Consider the following 20153-nt stretch of genomic DNA (forward strand, 5'->3'; position numbering starts at 1 on the left):
GCATTATTTCGAAAGTGTTCCAACGTTTGGTAGCAATAACAATAAATAATTTTAAGACTTTACAAACATTAATGCTGCTGTCGATGATGACCTTCGACTCACGATAGGTGGACGACTTAGGCCGTACCCAAGGAAGTTACCAACTCCGTTTCACTCTCTAGCGCTTGCACAGTAAACAAGATAGCCTATCTCCATGGTGAGAGCAAAAGGTTCCGGCCTGGATTCCAAAGGAGCTTATTGCGTCGTAATGTAAAGTCTGATCACATCTATATGAGGTTTATTATCGAACAAGGTAACATTGTTTGTAACAGTGAGTAATGTATCAAGGAACGTTTATTGGTCGTTCCTTTAGCCGTGTCAAGCATGTCCATTCCATCGTGTGAATCTATTTTTGCATCGCTTTAATTTGTTCCAGACAATAATTCGCCTGTATCACAGTCTCTTCATGTTTGTGTTGTGTTCCATAGCGCCAGGCGAATGTGCAGAACTCGGAAGCTTGTCGCAGTAGGCCCTGCTGCAAGTAAAGCAATCCAAGATTCGCCTTATATACACCCGCTTCCGAGAGGTCCGGTATTTGGGCGGCGAGTGAAATGGCTTCCTTCAGAAACCGTTCAGCAGAGGCGTAATCTTCAAGCTGCTCATCAAATGGAAATGAATTAACACAGGGAAAAGCTCCATTCGGAAATAACTTACGTTTGAGCAGGCTACGCTGAGATTGTTCAGTATCGTAAGCCCCTCCTCGGTTAACTTCCCGTGTATCTCGGTGTACGCCTCGTACGCCTGCAGGAACGCTTGTTTGGCCTCGGCAAATCGCTTACAGTCCATCAGCAGCTGTGCGTACCAGTTTTTCGTGATGCCCCACAGTTCGCGGATCTCTTTGCCGTCGTTGTCACCGAGCTGTTTCAGCTTTTCCTCCAGCTTCACCAATGTCCATTCGAATCCTTGGGCCGCTTTATCCAGGTGACCTTGAAGCTGTGCCAGGTGTGCAACTTTGGAGCTTATGTGAAGCATTTTAATGTGATCCTCTAGAAACCCGTCGGAAAACAGGCGCTGCATAACGTTGACGAAGAGTTTCTCTGCCTTTGCGAAATCACCCACCTCCATCGCTAGATTGGCCATAATGTCGTAGATGTAAGTAATGCCATCCTTGCTCTGCAACTCTTGTGCCATCTTTAGCGCCAAGTGCAACATCTGTTCCGCTTTTTGATATTCTTCCTTCTGTATCGATAGAATCGATCGTTTGATAATAGTGATCAGCTGACTTTCGGGTGTGTTTTCGTCGTCGGATTTTTTACTGAACCAAGATAGAAACGAGCTGGCAGCGAGGAAACGTATCGGTCCTGTACGTTTCTTTCGTTGCTGATGGTGCTGGTCGTCCCGGGTACGGCTGTACTGGTGCTGGACCATCCCATCGAACGTGATCGGTGCGTGATTGGTTAGCGAGGCAAGCGGTACGGTAAGTGGTGCTATTCGGGGATGATTGATGGAAATGAAAAATCGCGAGGCAAGTGAAGACGTCGTTGCTGTGCGAAACATTTTCCTCTAGTTATTAACACTTTTGACGCTATACACAAATACTGTACGTAAACTGGATGAGAAAATTTTCCCTCAGCAGCTGCAAACATGTAAATATTTGTGTTCTGCGTTGACGTTGCTTTGATCGAACCCAGGTGACAAATACGTTTGCTGTGACGTATCAGATAGGAGCTCTTGTTTGACGCTTGTTGAGGCTAATCGCAATACAGTACACACACAGTACAGGTATTCCCCGAGTTACGCTTTTATAGGAAAACTATAGCCACTGTAGCCCGGGAAAAATTCGCGTATCTTGAATTTCCGCGTAAGTCGAATCCGGGAGTAAAAAAAAAACATTTATTTTTAGTTTATTTTGACGTATTCTATCCAAAATTAGCCTGGTTTGCTGAATAAATTATGTGCAGAGAAGGAAGTCAACTATCTAACTTTGAAGTACGAACTATCTAACTGCTTTTACTATGAATAACTTCTGTTACTTTCTTTATTTGTTATTAGCGATAAGTAAGTTGCGTAAGTAGTAAGTAGTGTACCATTGCCATAAAGCAGTAAGTATACAGTTCCCACGTACTTGCTAAGTTAGTATACGGTATATAAGAACATACGTACATACATACATCCGATGACCTGCTGACAACCTCAATTAATGACGGTTACCGTGCAATTTTCTCGGAGACTTTTTCTCCGAGACTTTTTTAATTCGCTCAATCCAGCAAAAAAAGTTTATTTCTCCAAAACATTTCTGCGCTCATTTGTTTGTTGACATGCCACTTGTGGGTGTTTATGTTTTTATGTATGCAGATAATATTAATTTAATCTTGAAACGATTTGTTTTTGTGGATAAAACTTGTATTTATGAACTAATGACAACAGAACACCAGCCCAAATAGAGCCACGTCATATACGCGATGTAAATGGGAAGCCGTTTTTTTATATATGGACTTTTCATCGCATTTCATCGAAAAGTCACGAAAAGCCGAGAAAATAGTGGACCGTCTATTTGCACGGTCAGACGTTTGCAATACGTTTGAACGCGTTTTGGCTTGCATTTCCACGTGGTTTAGCACAGGGAAGGACGCGTTCCCGACGTGTTTTTAAGTGTACGTTATGTGCTCATAAGAATTTGTGGTGCGCTCTAGCTTCTGAATAGCGTAGGTACTCGTTGTACTCGGAAATCGTCAAATCGAAATTATAGCTTCCCTTTGTTAACACTTTAGTTATTTCGCCGAAATGTCTGGTCCGCTAACATACCAGAACTGTGAAGAAATTGAAGATCTTTTCATCGCACTGTGGAACAAGAAGATTCGGTTCATCTTTGCAAACGTAGGCATACGTTACCTAAAGCAGAATCCTGTTGAGCCTTTAGCGTGCGAGGTAGAAAAGTTTCTTCGGACTCAACCGTATCGTGAACGGTTAAACCTGTGTCACGATGGGAAGAATAACGCGAAAGCGGTAGAAACACGGAACCAGGGCAATGACATGTTTCATCCGCGAGTGAAACGGTACATCGAAGCCATCAAGTACTACAACGAGAGCATCGCCCACGCAGAGAAAGGGTCGGAGGAAAGGGCCCTAGCGTATGGCAACCGGTCAATAATCTGCCTGGAGTTACACCGGTATGAGGATTGCTTGGTAAACATTCGGCTTGCACGGGAATCAAACTATCCCAAAAGAATGGAAGAAAAGCTCAAGAAGCGTGAAAACGATGCCAAACAAGCGTTGAAAAAGGGCAGCAAAAATAGCAACCGAAGCAAAGGTCCGGCTCGAAGCAAAGCGACAGAACCCGCGGAACGGGAGTTGAAGCTAAGCTACGCAGGTCATGAGAACATGCCGCAGGTTGCAAATTGCTTACAGCTGCAACGCAGTCAGGAATACGGACGGCATGTGGTGACTAATCGTCCACTGAATCCGGGTGATATCGTGATGATCGAGAAACCCTTCGTTGCGGTGTTGAATGAATCGCTGCGATACGTACGGTGCGCCCACTGCCATCACGAAAAGACTTTTACACTCATTCCCTGTGAAGGATGTACCGAGGCCATGTATTGTTCGGAGCAATGTTTGCGCAAGGCACACCAACTGTACCATCGCTATGAGTGCGCAGTCATTCGAGACTTGCGGCGAATTTCTAATGACTTTCCCGTGATGGCGTTACGCACTATTGGTTTAGCGATCGCAGCCTTCGATGACGACTTGGAGGCGTTGAAGGAGCATCTTAACAGTGTGGATGAAGCGGGAGTCAACGCGTTTACTATGGACTGGAACGTAGCTGCCCAGAAGGATATTTACGATACCGTGCACACGTTAGCCACAAACCAGCATCTTCGAGACGTCAGAGAGCTGACATATATAGTTTTGTTAGCGACTATCGTACATCAGCTAGTGATGGAGCAAACAGAGCTGGGCTCGATTTGTGAGGAAGACGCTCAGATGAGGAAACTGCTGTTCGATTTGATCCTCCGTTATCTGCAAATCGGCAACTGCAACCACCAAAGGCTTCGTTTTATGGAGCGCGAACCGAATGACGAAACATTCTATAGCAGTATGTATGCAATGGGTTGCTGCCCATTGATCAGCATGTTGAACCATTCCTGCGCGTCAAATCTACGGTGCATCACTTTGCGCGATGGAAGGTGTGCCGTACTTGTGGTTCGTCCAATTGCTGAAGGTGGCCAACTTTTCGTAGATTATGGGTAAGATTTGCAACTGCAAGGTGCATATGCTTATGACTACTGTAAGTAATAACTTTCTTATCCATTAGGGTTCACCACTTGAAAGATTTGCTGCTAAATAGACAAAATATCATGAAAGGACTGTTCTGTTTCCAATGTCGCTGTGAAGCATGTCAGAACAACTATCCTTCAATACAGGAGTACGAAATGGCAGGTAACTCGCAGAGAAATGATTTGATTTTCAACGACCTAAACATGCATGATGAAAAAAAGGGAATAAAGTGGATGCCGACGTTGAGAGCGTATATAAAGCAGAATGGAAACAAATATCCCCAGCAGGAAGTATGCCAATGCATGTACTACTTTGAACGCTGTTTTGGAATCTTATACAGCTTTAAATCAAAGCTTCCAAGTTTCTGGAAATATTGCAAACCATAATCGTTGTGCTGTTACTATTTGCTTCTCTAACGCTCAAAGTTAGTTCATTTGCGCAATCATTGAACTAAGTATTAAGCGAAAGTTTTCTATTACTTGTTTCTCATAAGCGGAGCGCAGGGAACTTGATACTGATGTTAAAAGGAACACTAAGATGAAAAAGGAGGATGCAGGCTTTGTAGTACATCTTGGTCGATCGTTTTAGTTTCCATTCAGGTAATTTTTTTCAGTTAGTAAACATTTGTTTTTTCTTTATGAATTGAATTCAATTGTTTAAAATATTCAATATTAAGTACATTCGCGGTGTACCGATACTGGTACTGATATCGCAAACTATAACATGTACAAACGGTAAGGCTTACTGAACTGTTTAACGTCACTCGGTGAACCGTATATAGGTCGTCCTGGGTATTTGGTGCACTAGGCATAACGCGAAAGCGACGAAATAAACTATGGAAATCTTCAACTCCAGCAACACAATCAGAAGATTAACCAACATGTATCAACCGTTTGTATATGTAGGGTTGTAGCAGTAAGTACTATTGCATTCAAGTTTCATTAATAACCATTTGATTATACCATTCTGTTCAATAAACAAAAACTGCGAGTAAGAAATGGCAACCAATATGAGTGTTGAGAAATCTTTGATCGAAGGAAAAAGCAAATCTGATTCATGTGAGAACCACAAAATATACCACAAAATCCAAGCAAAGTGGTGAAAAATCTGTTAAATATATTTTCTATTTTCATATAAACAATCGTTTTTAATTCACCTCATCGTTAATCGAAATAGTCAATTGAATAGCTGAATAAATAAAAGGCAGAGCAGCAAGACGATTTTGTAACTTTAAAGTATAAATGATATTGCACCAGGATTCGATATACGCGAAACTTTCCCTAAACCTATGATAGCGTATCTTGGGGATTGTATGTATTTTAAAATCCCATGAGGCCATGAGGCTTAATAACCCAGTACGAATAACATTGGCACTAGTTGAAGGAAAACGTGAAGGAGGAACATTAATATGATTAATATAACATTGGTCATCAGACTAGTGTTGGGAAATGATCCCAAAGTTGGGATCGGAGCGTGTAAATTTACACGATACCGGGATCGAATGATCCCTGATCTCTGGTGGAATGGTTGGCAGGGGGGAAGAGAGCTATTTCCATGCAACGATGATCCCGGATCGCTAGGGATCACAATCACTATACAAGGGATCAATATTTCAAAGCAATGGTGATCCCGGATCGTTAGGGATCAACAGCGCTATTCAACAGTGAACCCGGATCATTCGATCCCATATTATAGATTGGATCAGATTTTTCAAGCCTGGATCGGATCGGATCAACCGATCCACCTCAAACTTCTCATCACTACATCAGACAATGAAGATTATCGGATCACCGCTAATCCGATCCGATCCGGAACACACATTTCCATATTTATGCAGCATTTCGGCAAATATGTCGTATTCCATTACCGATTATTTGAAAACTAGAGACAAACACAGACGAAGATTACTTTATATTACTTTATTTGAATCATACTTATCATTGAGGGCGTTTGTTTTTGGAGAGTAGTCTTGTTTAAGGTATTATAATGACTTACTGCTTTCGGGTTTGCTTGATCCGTCCGTTTAGTCGAAGCGATTGTTACACGGGAAGCTTGACAGGCTTTACAATTGCCGCTGCCTTGATTTGAATGATGAACTGAACGGCAACAAAAAAACAATCGATAGCACAATCCCGTCTAAACCATTTTAGCTACAAGAAAGAGCCTCCGATCCCATTATTGCTGAGTTGGGATTCTCTACCATGGTTTTATCATTTTCTCGCCCACTTTTTGCTACACTTGATTACGATCCGGCGATCGATTGCGTTTGCTGGGAAGTGTGGGGTTTCGAATACATAAATAAGCTTTGCATTACGTTTATCTTAGCGGTAATGATTTCACAAAATGTGTTCTACTAATCTTACGGATACACACCTCTCTCTCACTCCCTCTCTCTCTTTTTTTCTCTCTCTCTCCTTCTTCCTCTCGTTCTCTCTTTCTCTTTTTTTACTTCACCATTGCACTATGTTCTAGCCGAGCGTATGTTGGTACCGGTAAATTGTTCTTTAGTAAAAGCCCACCACCACTAACCACCCTTCTCAAAACAGCACGGTGAGTGTGCTGTGGATCGAGTGGGTTACTTACTGCTTTATGTTTAAGTCGTGTCGAATGGAGCGTAGTAACTAATGGTTCTAATTTTGCACTTTACTTGCGATTCATTATTCACTAGTTATAACAATTGTTTATAGAGGCGTTTGTTTTCGCATGTATGTGTTTTGTGATCAAAATACGCTTACGGGCGTTTGTTTCATGTGTTTCATCAGAGTTTGCTCACGTATGCAACATTTAAAAAGGGCAACGTAACGTGGTACGGTTTTAGCATCATTTCCTCCAGTGGGATGTTGTTGTATTCCTGTCTGCTGCATTTAAAAGTGTCCCATTGGGTGGTTCAATCCGAAATTCTTGCACTGTTTCGGCCATTGTTCACTTAACTTCCATTATTGTCTCTTTGAATACATACACGACCCAACCGAACCATGTGTCGTTATCAGGTTTTTTTCTTTTGGAAATGTCTAAATTGTGTCGTGTGTAGCTTATAAAACCTTTTGTATCATACACAGTTCAATGTTGCACGTCGATTAATCTAGCAAACAACAAAAACGAACAAACAAAAACCAATGGTGTGACTTCACCCAATCGAATGATCGGTTCGAAATGGAAATTATTGCACTTGCAACGGGGGTTGCTTCAACGATTAACGCTTTGCCCTACGCGAACCTACACGAGCTGACCATTAAAAATAAAACAAACATTTGCCAGCCGGTAATGCTATTTTGCGATAATGTTGCTTTGTTGTTGTAATCCTTAACTTTCTACTGCTACACATGAGTTTTGTTGGATAGTTAGTTTTATATGGGTTTTACTATATGTCGACTTTGACTACCCTCTGCACACTCTAGGAACTTGTAAATGCAAATGTTGCTTTTGTATGAGTGAGACAAAGAGTTATGTATGCGAACAAAACCCGTACGGCCCATCGACAGTGATCATGTCCGCCATTTTATTTCGGTTTCAATACAAAATAAGTAAAGTGTCGCACGTCGCACGTCGCAAAACAAAGGCACGCCCTATGCAATATGCTGAAAATAAGTTGTATAATTTAAAAAGAAAAAGAAAGAAAAAACAATAAATATGTAAATGTTGAGCAAATTAAGAAAAAGATGGAAAAACACCTCTTATCCACCTATAAAACATGTATCTAAAGTAACGATTAAAGAATTAAAAAAAAACACAACAATAAATAAGGAAACAAAAACAGACAACCAAGAAAGTACTATAATTTTTAAATATATTTTCCGCCGAAAAAAAAACGATACCTTATCATGAAAAAAGTGTACAAAAAAACTTAAAAAAGAACGAACAATGTTCAATAATAGCGTAAGAGTACTTATAATTAATGAGACACAAAAAATAAAGGAGAGTATGAATTACTAATACCGGCATAACGTGTCTAGAATCTCTCTCATTCTCTCTCTCTCTCGCAATGTGTTGCGCAATGTGCCTAGTGGCTTAACATTTTGTTTCACAATGTGTTTGCTTTTCTGAACCCATTCCTGCATTCCTGAACCCACTGTTTTTGCGTAAATTCTCTTAACTACTTTTATGCTTGGGCTACTTGGATGGTTCGTGTCAAAAGCTGAACCTTTTTTTTAATATATATAATTTTCTTGATTCATTTTAGCGATCGTTTATCAACACGAGTCAGGTTGAACTACTACTGGGAGAGGTTTTTCGCATTTGTTTGAAACAGTTTCATCATATAGTTAACAAATAATCCGTTGAAACATGTCTCACGTTTCTTGTTTTAGTATTACTCCCTCTGTAAGTATAAATTTTAACTCTCTCTTCCTCTCACTTTCTCTTTTGTCTAATGTTGTTTAGTTTTTATCTGTTTGTAATCTTTTTTCTTTTTGCAAATAGACAAAGCAATGACGAAGACTGTAGGGGTTTTGTTTGCTATTTTTCTACTTTTTTACGCAATGTATTAGCATTTCTTATAATTAGGTTTGTTTTCCATTCCGTCTTCTCATTTTCGCTCTCTTTCTCTCTATCTTGTTTTGTTTCAAAGAATGATTTCTTTATCTAACCCATACTGTGGTTGACTTACATGATTCCCAAACCTCAACGCGCTTTTACTTTAGCCGTTTTACTACACCGCACGCTATGTACTTATTTATGCCCGCGATTCAACACCGATATAAATAACAGGAAAGAGAGATAGGGCTACGGAAAGGAATTCGTAACGCGTGGCAAAATTAAAAGAGGGACACGGAAACAAATCTCCAAAAAAACACAAACAAAACATCGCCATTACGTTCTTTTTCGCGCCAAAACGGATTAAGTACGGTACGGTCTAAACAGAACTAATATTCGTAACTGCTATTTTTTTTTTGTTGTAGCTCTTCACATCATCAAAAACCTAAAACAAAATTCATTGAATTTCCACAATTTCCTAGTACTATCGCACGTGCGTTTTTTTTTACATCGCTATGGACGATTTGCGTGTTTTCCATTCCGGCACGGGGTTTTTTTTTCACTTCAACTAATATGTAATTTTGATTGTTTTCTGTACTTGCCCACTCGGGGTTCGAGTGGTGCTAAGGAGCAAAAATAATACCAATACACAAAACAATACAAAAAAAAAACCGAACGTTCCAAAAAGGTTCGTCGCTGGTCGACCTGCCCGGAGCGTTGAAGTCGTTTGTTCGCTTTGGAGCGTGCGATGTGGCACTCGCAAAAACACACTTTCTGGCTTATCTAATATCAGATTCATCGTTATCGCTTACCGTTCGGGAGAGCGATCAGGGGGAGATTCAGCTGTTTTGGGATTCCAGTATTAATTGCCTTAATGTCTAGATGCTTGTTCTTCTGCTTCCGTTTTGCAATACTATGTACAACCTGAGACTGTGTATATATATTTGTATGTGTGTGTGTATATTTACCATTTCATCATCTAATTGGAAAATTCATTTCCCCAACACACAAACACACAAACATATGCTTTTCTAATCCGACTCCGAACCATAAGTACTCGTCTAAACTGCCTTGTGCTATTAACATTTTTTGCTACTCTACCATGCTCTTATATAATAACATCTTTACCTCCGTTTCCCTTCTTCCTACGGTTTATCCATTCACTAATACTAGTCATACACACGCCGTGTATGTGTTAATGCATTATATTACACTACGCGCTTCTTCTTCGCGCCGCTTCTTCACTGAGGTATATTCCATATTGCGGCCACCAGGTTAAACGGCTGGCATGGCAATTGTTATGCTTTTCTTTTTTTTTTTGGAGGGGGGACGGGGGGGTTGTTTGGGTTGGGTCAAAACGAACACAAAACAAAAATTATTTGTAATAAAAAAAATAAACATAACTTAACCAGCATTTGTGTGTGTAAACACGTCTTATAAATTACTCGTTACCCGTTTTCTGTTGCACTCTGGTTTGTGGTTGTATGGTTGATGCTTCGCTGTGTTGTGGTAATGTGGTAATGCTTGTTCATCGGTTTGCTGTGTTCGTAACACTATTTAGTACAAGCAGACAAACAAACAAACAAAAAACAAAATGGTTGCAACCACAATCACGTACAGCCGCTTCCGGTGTGGTATAAATGTCTTAAGGTTAACACGTAATGTTCCGCTATGTCTTCTGGTAGTAGTATTTTGTCCCCCAAAAAAAACCCCAATCCTGAGAGAATTGCCAAGCGTTTGCGCTCGTATTAAATATATGTATATATATATATGTGTGTGTGGGTGTTTCTATATGATATATTATGCCTTTGCTATTACTCCTACACGCTGCGCTGGAGGTAAGTGTTGGTAGCTCTGATGGTGGTAGTATTCATGATCATCTTACTTGACTATGCCAAAAGGACCCTAGTCCCATTCGGTAGTGGTCTTAGCAGGGTATATACTAATAGTTATTAACTACTATACTTTAACGTCGCTCTTGCGTGTGTTACGATGAGGTAGAAAACAATCGGATGTCCCATTTACTTTGCGCTTGTGTGTATGGTTTTTTTTGCCCCCCCCCCTAGGGTATACAGAGAGTCTGGGACAATCTTGAAGAGGAAAGCAAGCGGCGTACTCAATGTACGTTATAGAATTGTACTTTAGATTGCGGGCGTAGTAGTTTAACATTCATCTGTTTCATCTTGCGCTCAAAAAGGGTCCCGGTCGTTAGACGCGTTCGATAAGAATAGAGAGTATACTTCAAGTGATATTGCAATGTTTTGCCCGTGATAAATCGTAACCGTGGCACGTGGAGTGGAAGGGTGCCATGTGTGCCACAGTTCCATTCCGTATACAGACGGGGTGTTTTTTCTTCCTGGTGTGTAGACGTATACGTGCAGCAAGAGTTCCGACCCTCTGCTTGTTATCCATTCCGTATCGTATCGTATCGGGTTGTGTTTGTCGTATGTCGCTGCATGACTTTTTGTGTATCGTATAGCTGTTTGCTGCTGCTGCTGCTATGCGTCTTCGTTTTCGCAATTCGCCCTTTCGCCCCCATAACCCCTACGAACTAATGATATTTTTTTATGTTGCGTTTGGGTTCGCCTCCCGCCAAGAAGGACTTTTTGAAATCGTGCATCAATAAGGAGAGATTCGTATAACAGTGTTTCGTATATGTGATGTTACGCCCGTCCACCGTGGGGTTCGACAAACAATTCGTATCTTCCGGGCACCGAGGGCCACTGGAAACCGAGTAGAATCGAATAACAAAATCCGCATTAAAGGCGAGAAGCGCGCCTGTCCTTCGCCGCTCTAAACTACTAACCAGTGTTTCAGTATACATTCGTTTGCTCGTGATATTTCGTATTTCAGGTTGTGGCGGTTATGGCTCTGTTCTGATTGCACTACGCACGCACACTGTTTCGTTGGCTCTGCGAGTGTGTGGCTGTGTGTAGTTGGTATAAAATCGTATATCATCATGATAGTTGTGACAATCGCACAAATGCCCTGTGGACCTGTCGTTCACTGTGTGCGAAAGAGCGAATAACGGAAATGGGAAGCTAGTAGAGACGTATACGCGTTTAAAGGGTAGTATACTTTAAGGGTAGAGGTTCCATCTTCCGTGTCGTGTCGATCTCTTGGTTTCTTCCGTAGTTTACATTCATTCAGGTAAGATAGTTCGTTCAGTAGTTTAAAAATCGTATCGTATTACTTCGCTCTAGCGCACTAGGGAGGTATTGGAGGTTAAGTGTCTGCGGCCGGGTGCTGCACCGTACAGCACCCTTGCGTACCGCGCTGAGGTAGACTTGGATTAAGCGGGACGAAATCGGTTCGTTTCGTCCCGCTGTACGCTAAGAGAAAAATTGCAATTTACTTTGCAAAAATCGTATCGCTTACAAGGATAATAGATGCTGGTGACTCTTTTTTTTTTTTTGTTTTGTTGCTTTAGTCTGAGGTATTTCTGTTGCTGCTTGCTTTGCATTGTTTTGAACGGTTTGTTACGGGTGTACTAATATGATCGCTTACCCTACTTCGCTTGCCTAGTTTTGTTAGCCTTACGCACTAATTTGAACCCGGTATGTACGATTTGTTTGCTTGTTTTCTAAAAACAAATTACAATAGGTAGAACAGTTGTGGAGGAGGGAGGGATAGGAAAACTAAGTAGTAACGCACTAATCTTAATTCGCAATAACGGGGAAACCGCATTATGTCTGAGGAGTTATCTTTTTCACATCGTCTTCATGGTCTACAGCACCCTGCAGCGATGATCCCGTTCGTCCAGGTTGCTCTGCAGCGTCCTGGGACTGCTTGCGATTTGTTTTTTTTTGTTGTTGTTGTTGCGAAGGTTCGTTTTTTTAAGATCCACCCAGGCAGTATCGATCACTCGGACGCTCCTATATCTTAACGCGATGGCACAATGAATTTCTCGGACTCGATTCTGCTGCCTTTTTCACAAATTCTGCTTTGTCGTTCAAACATTCGAGTGGCAGAAACAATCGAACTCCGCATGCAGTATACACGGCCTAGTAGCGGGGCTGTTCACCAATTTGCCGGATGCTATGGTAAGTGGTAGGATGCGGGTCCACTATTCGGTCCATTCAATCGATCAGCATATCGGAAAACCGGGAGGGTTACGGTGGTTATTTTTTCTCCTTTCATTCTTGAAGTTGCTGTGTGTGTGCGCGCGCGCGTGCGTGTGTGTGTATAGTAAATGGCGCAAGTGAATTCGTTTTCCATCGCGATCCCGTTCCTAGTGCGTTGCGATGCTCTCATCGTCCGAATAGTTCCGTTCGTCAGCCGAACTATTGCCGTCGTCGTCGTGCGCACCGGTACCCTCCAGCCCGAGATCCATCGGTTCGGAAGAACCGCCACGCCGGATCGCATCACTGTTCAGTATGCTGTTGTTGTTGTTTAAACCGTGGTTGCCCGGGTTATTACCACCGCCGGCACTGCTGGCGGCGAGTGCTAGCAACTTTTGATGGTTACTCGTTTGGAGGAGACGATCGGTTTCGTTGCCGCGGTTCCCCGTGCCGGTCGGTTCGATCGTCACGTTCGGCGAGGACTGCAGCTTTGCCAGCGACGATAGGTCCGGATTGTTCTGGTTGTTGTTGCTGGTCAGCTTGGCTAAATCGAGCTGCGGTGGCAGAAAGCCCGGTGGTAGCTGATCGAGATTGTGACCGAGCGTTTTGAGGTGTGCAATCTTCGCTGCCTGCAGTGCTGCGGCGGCCGCCTGCTCTTGGGTCATACCGCTCATACCTAAGAAGGGAGGGACAACAGGGTTACTATACAGTCAGTTCCAAATGCCCTCAAGAGGAGCGCCGAATGTACGCACAACCACTTACCAAATGCATTCTCGGTAATGAATTGCAAATACGTGTCCAAAATGGCCGATCCGGTCGGGGTATTCGACTGCATGTGGTTCATTGGGCCGCCGGGACCTCCGTGGCGATCCGTTCCACCCATTCCGTTGCCTCCGTTCCCGTTGCCACCGGGGCCTCCATTGCCAGGTCCACCATTTCCATTACCACCGTCACGTCCCAGTCCATCCAAACCGAGCTTGGGCGTTCCTTCTCCTGGTCGTACACGTGTAATAGTGGTTGAGTTCAAATGGTTGAAACCTACAATTGCAGAAAGAATCGAACATTAAAAGCGGCCCATGGCTCCAAAGCGCCCAACAAATGAACTTACCAGTCGGTGACATCCCCATCATGCTCTCGTGGAAGCGTCGCTGCGATTCACTGTGACTGCTCTGGGACATTGTCAAATCTTCCGGATCGTCAAAATCTTCACCACCATCCCCAGATCGTAGCTCCAGCTTCATACCATCGTTGCGTCGCGTGCCGGTCGGCGAGGCACGGGCACGCAATTCGGCCGGCGAAATCTTCACACCCGCCTTGGCCAGCAAACGGGATGCCAGCTCCGGATCGAACGGGCTCGGCATCGGCAGCACCGGAAGATCCTTGGTCGAGATGCCACGGTGCTGGCGGGACATGTGCGAATGGAGCGAGTTGCGGGATTTGGCAACCGTACCGCACAGCACGCACCGATACCCGGGACAGACCGTGTGCTTGTCCTCCAGATGGGTACGCAACGTGTGAGCCGAACGGTAGATCTTGCCACACTTCGGACAGGGCCGGGGATCGGTGGCACGGACGCGCATTTCTAAAGAACGGCGAGAAACTGTAATTACGACCGTTAAGTACCGTTTTGGGGTAAACGGGATGGGATGAGAGAAAGAGAGAGAGAGAGAGACAGAGAGCGAGAACGAGAGAAATGGGGAAAAATAAAGTAAAATAAATCAAACAAAACAACACAAGCTTGCCTGAACGAAGACGCGCAGAGGGGAAGATTTGGTGAAGGAGGGAAAAGGTTATCGGACGGAAAACGGATCACGGAACGATGGCACAGGAGAAAATAAAGCAGCAAAAGGAAGGAACAAAATCATACAAACACACACCCACACCCAACAAGATCCTGTACGCGATCACCCGTGTTAGTAGCGTTAAAAGGGTTGGTGTGAGTATATTTAATACGGTTAGACTCTTCAGGCGACTGCATACAAACTACTTTGGGTTAGAGGTGTGTCGATCGGCGCGCTTTACCATTTGAAAACCTTCGGGGGGAGGTAAAAGTTAAAAAATAAATATACAGAAAATTAACATGAACAAAAGCAAACGACAACAAGGTTCGTGTCTTATTCATCTGTTCATCCGTGTTTTTTTTTCAGCCGGTTTTATTCTCTTATCATTTCTCTTGCGCAATAATGCTGCTTATCGTTAAGCTCCTTTTCACATTACGCCGTGTTCCGTTGTTTGTTTTTCCTTCATACGAATGCAACGAGCCATTTTTGTTTTTATTTTTACATTGTCTGTAGTTGCGTGTTTATGGTGTTGTGTGTCTTTCCTACCAACTTTCGTCAAGAGATCGTTACGTTCCACACGCGTGCTAACCTTTCGAGCGCGTTTCTCATTTTCTTTACCGCTTTCTTGCTTTGTTGTTTTATTTAGTATTTGCGTTTGGCTGTAAGCTGAATGTTGTGTTTTTTTGTTGCTTCTTTCCCTTTGCTTCTGTAACTTTTCCTCTTAAATACAAAACTACAAACTTTTTACAGGTAACCAATATTTACGTGTACTTTTCACACTGTTTTCATGTTTGCTTTCTTTTTGAGTCGTTTTTTATTTCGCTTGCTGCTGCTGCTGTTGGTTTTTGTTTGCATTCTACTCGCTTAGGTTTAATATGGCGCTAAATATAGTTGTATACTTGTGGTTCTTTGTATAGCATATGTCGGGTTCGTCGGTTATGCGCAACTACTGCACATCCGCGGTTCGTGGTTTTATAGCCGTGGTTTAGCTCACCTTTAAAGCGCGACTGCTATTACATTATTGTGTTGCATGTAAATCTATGTGTGTATTTGTGTGTAAGCCTGTGTATGTGTGTGTGTGTGTGTATTGTAGGTGCAGCTGTTTACTATTGCTTGGTTTGTTGTTTTGCAAATGGAAATAAACCTGTTTTACACGGCAAAGAAATCAATCCTAACCCTAAGATTCGTGTCTGTGAAGCATTCAAGTCTTTCCTTGGCAAAAACAAAACTTTACAATGTCTCGCTAAGTTGCTAAGTGTAAAAAGTCAGAATTTAAAAGAACAAACCATTCTCTACACACTAAAATTATACTACGCTGAATGGCAAAAGTAGAGGAACGAGAATCTTATCGTACGCACAACGAACCGTTGCATGTGATTTTTTTTTAATGTTTGTTTGTTAAAGTTTTACTTAAATGTTTACCAAACGTTTCTTCGTTACGTATGCCTTTTTGTTTTTTTGTTTAAATCGTTTCCACCGAAAGACAAATAAAACTTGCGAGGTTCGTTTCAGTTTGTTTTGTAATTCCATTTTCCTAATCGTCCCTGGCGTAATCACACGGATAAACGGTGAAACGCAGAAACCCCGGGACAAAACCCGAAGCTCAATTTATGTCAAGCCGATAATTACCGATAGTGAGGCAAGTGTAACGTGTATTGTGAAACGGCAAGTAAGGCCCGGGGTGTGAAGGTTCGGCTTCGTAACGGCTTTGGCCCATTAATTGGACAGTGCAAGCACGATCGCTGTAATTAGTTTAGCAGTTCTGTGCCTTTTGCCGGGGAATTGAGGTGAGGTTCTTCTTCTTCAAAGGCATTTTCCGGCCCAGGCGCAAAAGGATAGTCCCGGGTTGATGGTGATGATGATGATTACTGTTTGACTTTATCGTTTTTTTTTTCGGACCCCGCCACACCGCGTAGTGTTTGGTGAAAAATTATTCTAGGTGTGGTCACGGCCACCAGCATTTTTTCGGGGCGAGTCAGCGACCGTAGCAAACGGATCGGCCGAAGAAAATTCTTGACGGGGGCGCGTAAAGTAGTGCACGGAATGGCACCCGCTAATGGAACTATCAACCGCCGTGACTGGGCAGAAGTTGTGCCGGGCTGGCACCGGAACGTGGGATTGGCGACGTACTAGCATTAAGAACTATTTGCAACACAAAACAATAACTATCTGCGCGGTGAATTCCACCGGTCCTTTCTCATATCCGATAGTTTGCTGGTTGGTTTTAAAGTGTTTGCAGCTATTTGTGTTTCTTGCGGTACCTGCTAGAGGGCGTTGCATGCGACAACAACTCTATTCAACAACTAACCTATAAGGCCGTTTGTATGATTATTTTATACGCTTTTGTTGGGCAGAGAGGAATGTGTTTACTGTGGTGCTGCACTGCGTTAGTCCCCACCGGTTACTTGTTGGGGTATATAATATAGATGGATATACAGCTAATTATCGGTTTGACATCATGCGGTTTCTTCCGTACTAAAGGGGGGTTTTAGATTTTTTTTTCTGTTTTCCCAGGCGACTTCGATGTAGTGTAACTTATTGTTTCTTTTGTTAATAATTTGTTCTCTTTAATCGTTATATCTTAGTAGGAACCTTTATCGTTTTATTTTTTTCCCTTTTCTTCTCATTCATCTTACTCAGCTTTTACGTTTTTGTTCAAAACACTAGAAACTATAAGGTTGCGCCCGATTAGATCAGGGAAACATTTCCATTATGGCATTACGTTGTGTGTGTTTCGTAGGTGTGTTAATGTTTAGCTTCCTTCCTTCCGCTTACCTCTCTCGAGGTTAGGATTACTCAAGTGAGATTAAAAGTTAGTTACTAGCAGCAGTTTCTGTAGTTGATACTTGGCTAAACTAAAGCATTACCCTTTCAACCAATGGTGTGTGTTTTTTTGTGTTTTCGTTATGCTCTATCTAACCACACAGCATCAAATAACCGCAAATAAATAACAGATGCTAATATTTCATATCGTTTTAGAAGCGAATCTGCGTACGGGTAATTATTCGTTCACTGCCACACATTTCATTCCCCTCCCTATTTTTCGATAATACTGTTCTTATCAGAAGAAAGATGAGATAATGGACCAAAACAAAAAATAAACAAAGAAAACAAAACCCTTTTCCTATCAAATCTGTCAAATGTGACGTTTGGGGAACGGAACAGTTTAACTGTTGTAGGGTTCTGTAAATGTGTACTCATTGCTATGGTTTTAAGGTTTTGTTTTGTTGGCTACTATTTCATGTGTGTTTATTTGTTTGCTTGTTGTGTGTTTTGGTGGCTTGCGGTATTTTTTCTTCCCTGCTCCAACTAATCCTTTTCATTTCCGTATTTTTATTCGAATACTGAATGCTTGACGTAGTTCGACACGGTTCTTTCTTTCTTCCCTTTAGTTTTAGTACACCGTGGTGTATTGTGTAACCAAATTTTCACCTCTTTTTGTGTTGCCTTATTTGTGTGGTTTGCTCATGTGGTTGTGTTTTACTTTAATTTTTAGGAACTTTAGTTAGTTTTAGGACACTCACGCGCATCGCTAGCGAACCTTTGTAATACTCTAGTGATAATATTTATAGAAATCTTTCAATTCAGGACACTGCAGTCGGGTACCGAGATACGGTTTGAAAAATCAGCTTTCGCCCGTCTTTACCATACGTGTACTTTTATGGTGAAATAATTTTGGAAAAAAAGGAATGTGATAAGCATGTGGAAATTAGGGAACGTAACACACGGTTGTTCCCATCCCACAAAATGTGCTTTCCTACCCCCTGCTTTAGCCTCCATCGATTAGGAATGTTTTACAAAGGCGACCATTCCGACAGGCATCTCACGGTATGCCAGTGAATGGCCCACCCGACGATCGCATCGCCTTCATCTGGGCCCACTGGTTCGTGTGCTTCAGCCGCATATGATTGCGGACCGAGTTCGGGTGCGCGAATCGTCGACCGCACTGAATCACCGGACACACGGGACTGTCCCGCGGATAGTGCCGGTCGAGATGTTGTCGGAACACGCGCGGCTCTAGCGGCACTTCGCACAGCGGACAGGGTAGCAGATATACCTGCCCATTACCCGCACTGCCGGAACCAACGTTAGCGCCACCTGCACTGGAACCACCGGCCCCGGTTCCGGCACCGGCAGCGGCACTGGCACTGTTACTATACGCCGCAGCAAACAAACGATCAGCGGCGGCGGCTGCAGCAGCTACGGCCGCCGCAGATGAAGCCGGCGACGGTGAAGAGTTGCAGGATGACTGTTGCTTACTGTTCGCTGGTTTACTGCAGCTTCCCGAATCTCCATTACCAGCCGCGGCCGAAGATCGCCCACCCGCTGTGGTAGCAGGTGAGGCCGAACCACCACGCTGATGGTCGGTGTTACCGGACTGGCCGAGGTTGAGCACGTTGGTTGGTGTGAGGGTAGGTGTTGGTGGAGTGGTAGCCGTCGACAGCAGAAAGCCGGCCAGCTTCTGGTGATGCTGATGTTGCTGCGCTTGGCGCTGTAGCAGCGCCTGCAGTCGAACCTTTTCGTTGAGGAAGTGCTGCTTGAGCGCCAGCTCGTGAGTGCCAGCTTTATGATGAGCGGCGAAGAAGTCGGCCGCCGCCTGCTCACTGCCAGCGTCACCGAGCGCGCTGGCACTCGCTGCTGCCGCAGCCGCCAACACACCGGCAGCTGCCATCCGCTTATGGTACTCACTGTCCAGCGTGGTGGCAATGGCGGACAGCCGCCCGTCCACCTTAAGATCGAGCTCGTTATCTTCGCTGCCACCATCAGCGTCCTCCTCGTCATCTTCGTCTTCATCGCGCAGCGGCGTCCGTATGTCGCGATCGTTCGTGTCGCGATTGGCGACCGCCACTCGACCACGCTCACCGTTCCCAACGTCCTCTTCGTCCTCCTCTTCCACGTCACTGTTGTACGTCGGCTTTTGCCGAGCTGGCACTTCGGTGTGATTTGCAGTGGATCGTCGCAGCGCGAGCGCCTCCCGAACGTCATCGAGCACGGAGGGACCATTGATACCTGGGCGCTGCGAGCTATGACCCCGCTCCATCGTCTGCTCCTCGTACGCTTCCTCCGACCGTAGCGAAACGGAGGGTGACGCCACAGTATGCCGGCGGTGCAAATTCTCGCCCACCTCCGGATGGTGGGAACGCTTGAATCGCTTCGCAAACCGGCGCTGCTGCAGCTGCTGATGCTGTCGACTACCCGTGCTACAATCCAGCCCGTTCTGATCGTGATCGCGCCGCCGGACCCGACCGGTTGCCCGGTCCTCATGGATAGCAGCACGATGGGATGCATCATTACGCTGCGGCTCATCGATCTCCTCCTTTATCAACGCATCGCAATGTTGCCGCGCATCTGCAATCGTGTTTGTATTAGCGTCATTTTTCAGGGGGTTCAAGGGGGTGGTGGTGGGGGATGCAGAATGGCAAAGAAGAGTGGGGAGGGTGAAATTTTGATTGTTTTTTTTTTGTTTGTTTTCTGTTGCAGTATTCTGATTTTTTTTTTGGTTTGGCTAATGGAGGCGCCCAGTGTTCAACAATGATGATTTCTGATCGCCCGACTTTGTTGCTGCGGCTGCGGCCGTACG

General features: G+C 43.8%; 4 protein-coding genes across 5 annotated transcripts in view; 1 reads left to right on the top strand and 3 right to left on the bottom strand.

Moving 5' to 3' along the window:
- Nucleotides 1-385: 385 nt before the first annotated feature.
- LOC128714552 (tetratricopeptide repeat protein 19 homolog, mitochondrial) lies at nucleotides 386-1536 on the bottom strand. The gene is made up of 2 exons (XM_053809427.1): nucleotides 694-1536; nucleotides 386-634 (listed from the first exon to the last, which is right to left on the bottom strand). The coding sequence occupies exons 1-2, from the start codon at nucleotides 1534-1536 to the stop codon at nucleotides 386-388; spliced, it is 1092 nt and encodes a 363-aa protein (XP_053665402.1).
- Nucleotides 1537-2763: 1227 nt separating this feature from the next.
- Nucleotides 2764-4230, top strand: LOC128712314 (SET and MYND domain-containing protein 4-like). The gene has a single exon (XM_053807210.1). It carries the CDS (start codon nucleotides 2764-2766, stop codon nucleotides 4228-4230), a length of 1467 nt encoding a protein of 488 aa, XP_053663185.1.
- Nucleotides 4231-12961: 8731 nt separating this feature from the next.
- Nucleotides 12962-14371, bottom strand: LOC128712315 (protein abrupt). Its single transcript, XM_053807211.1, has 3 exons — nucleotides 13900-14371; nucleotides 13554-13829; nucleotides 12962-13467 (listed from the first exon to the last, which is right to left on the bottom strand). Exons 1-3 carry the CDS (start codon nucleotides 14369-14371, stop codon nucleotides 12962-12964), a joined length of 1254 nt encoding a protein of 417 aa, XP_053663186.1.
- Nucleotides 14372-18395: 4024 nt separating this feature from the next.
- LOC128714918 (broad-complex core protein isoforms 1/2/3/4/5-like) overlaps nucleotides 18396-20153 on the bottom strand; it is a 60463-nt gene continuing 58705 nt past the window's right edge. For both annotated transcript variants that reach the window (XM_053809799.1, XM_053809798.1), the window contains exon 6: nucleotides 18396-19921. In XM_053809799.1, coding sequence (XP_053665774.1) covers nucleotides 18396-19921 — 1526 coding nt within the window. The remainder of the gene's footprint in view (nucleotides 19922-20153) is intronic.

This window comes from Anopheles marshallii, chromosome 3 (assembly GCF_943734725.1).
Source record: "Anopheles marshallii chromosome 3, idAnoMarsDA_429_01, whole genome shotgun sequence".
NCBI lineage: Eukaryota > Metazoa > Arthropoda > Insecta > Diptera > Culicidae > Anopheles > Anopheles marshallii.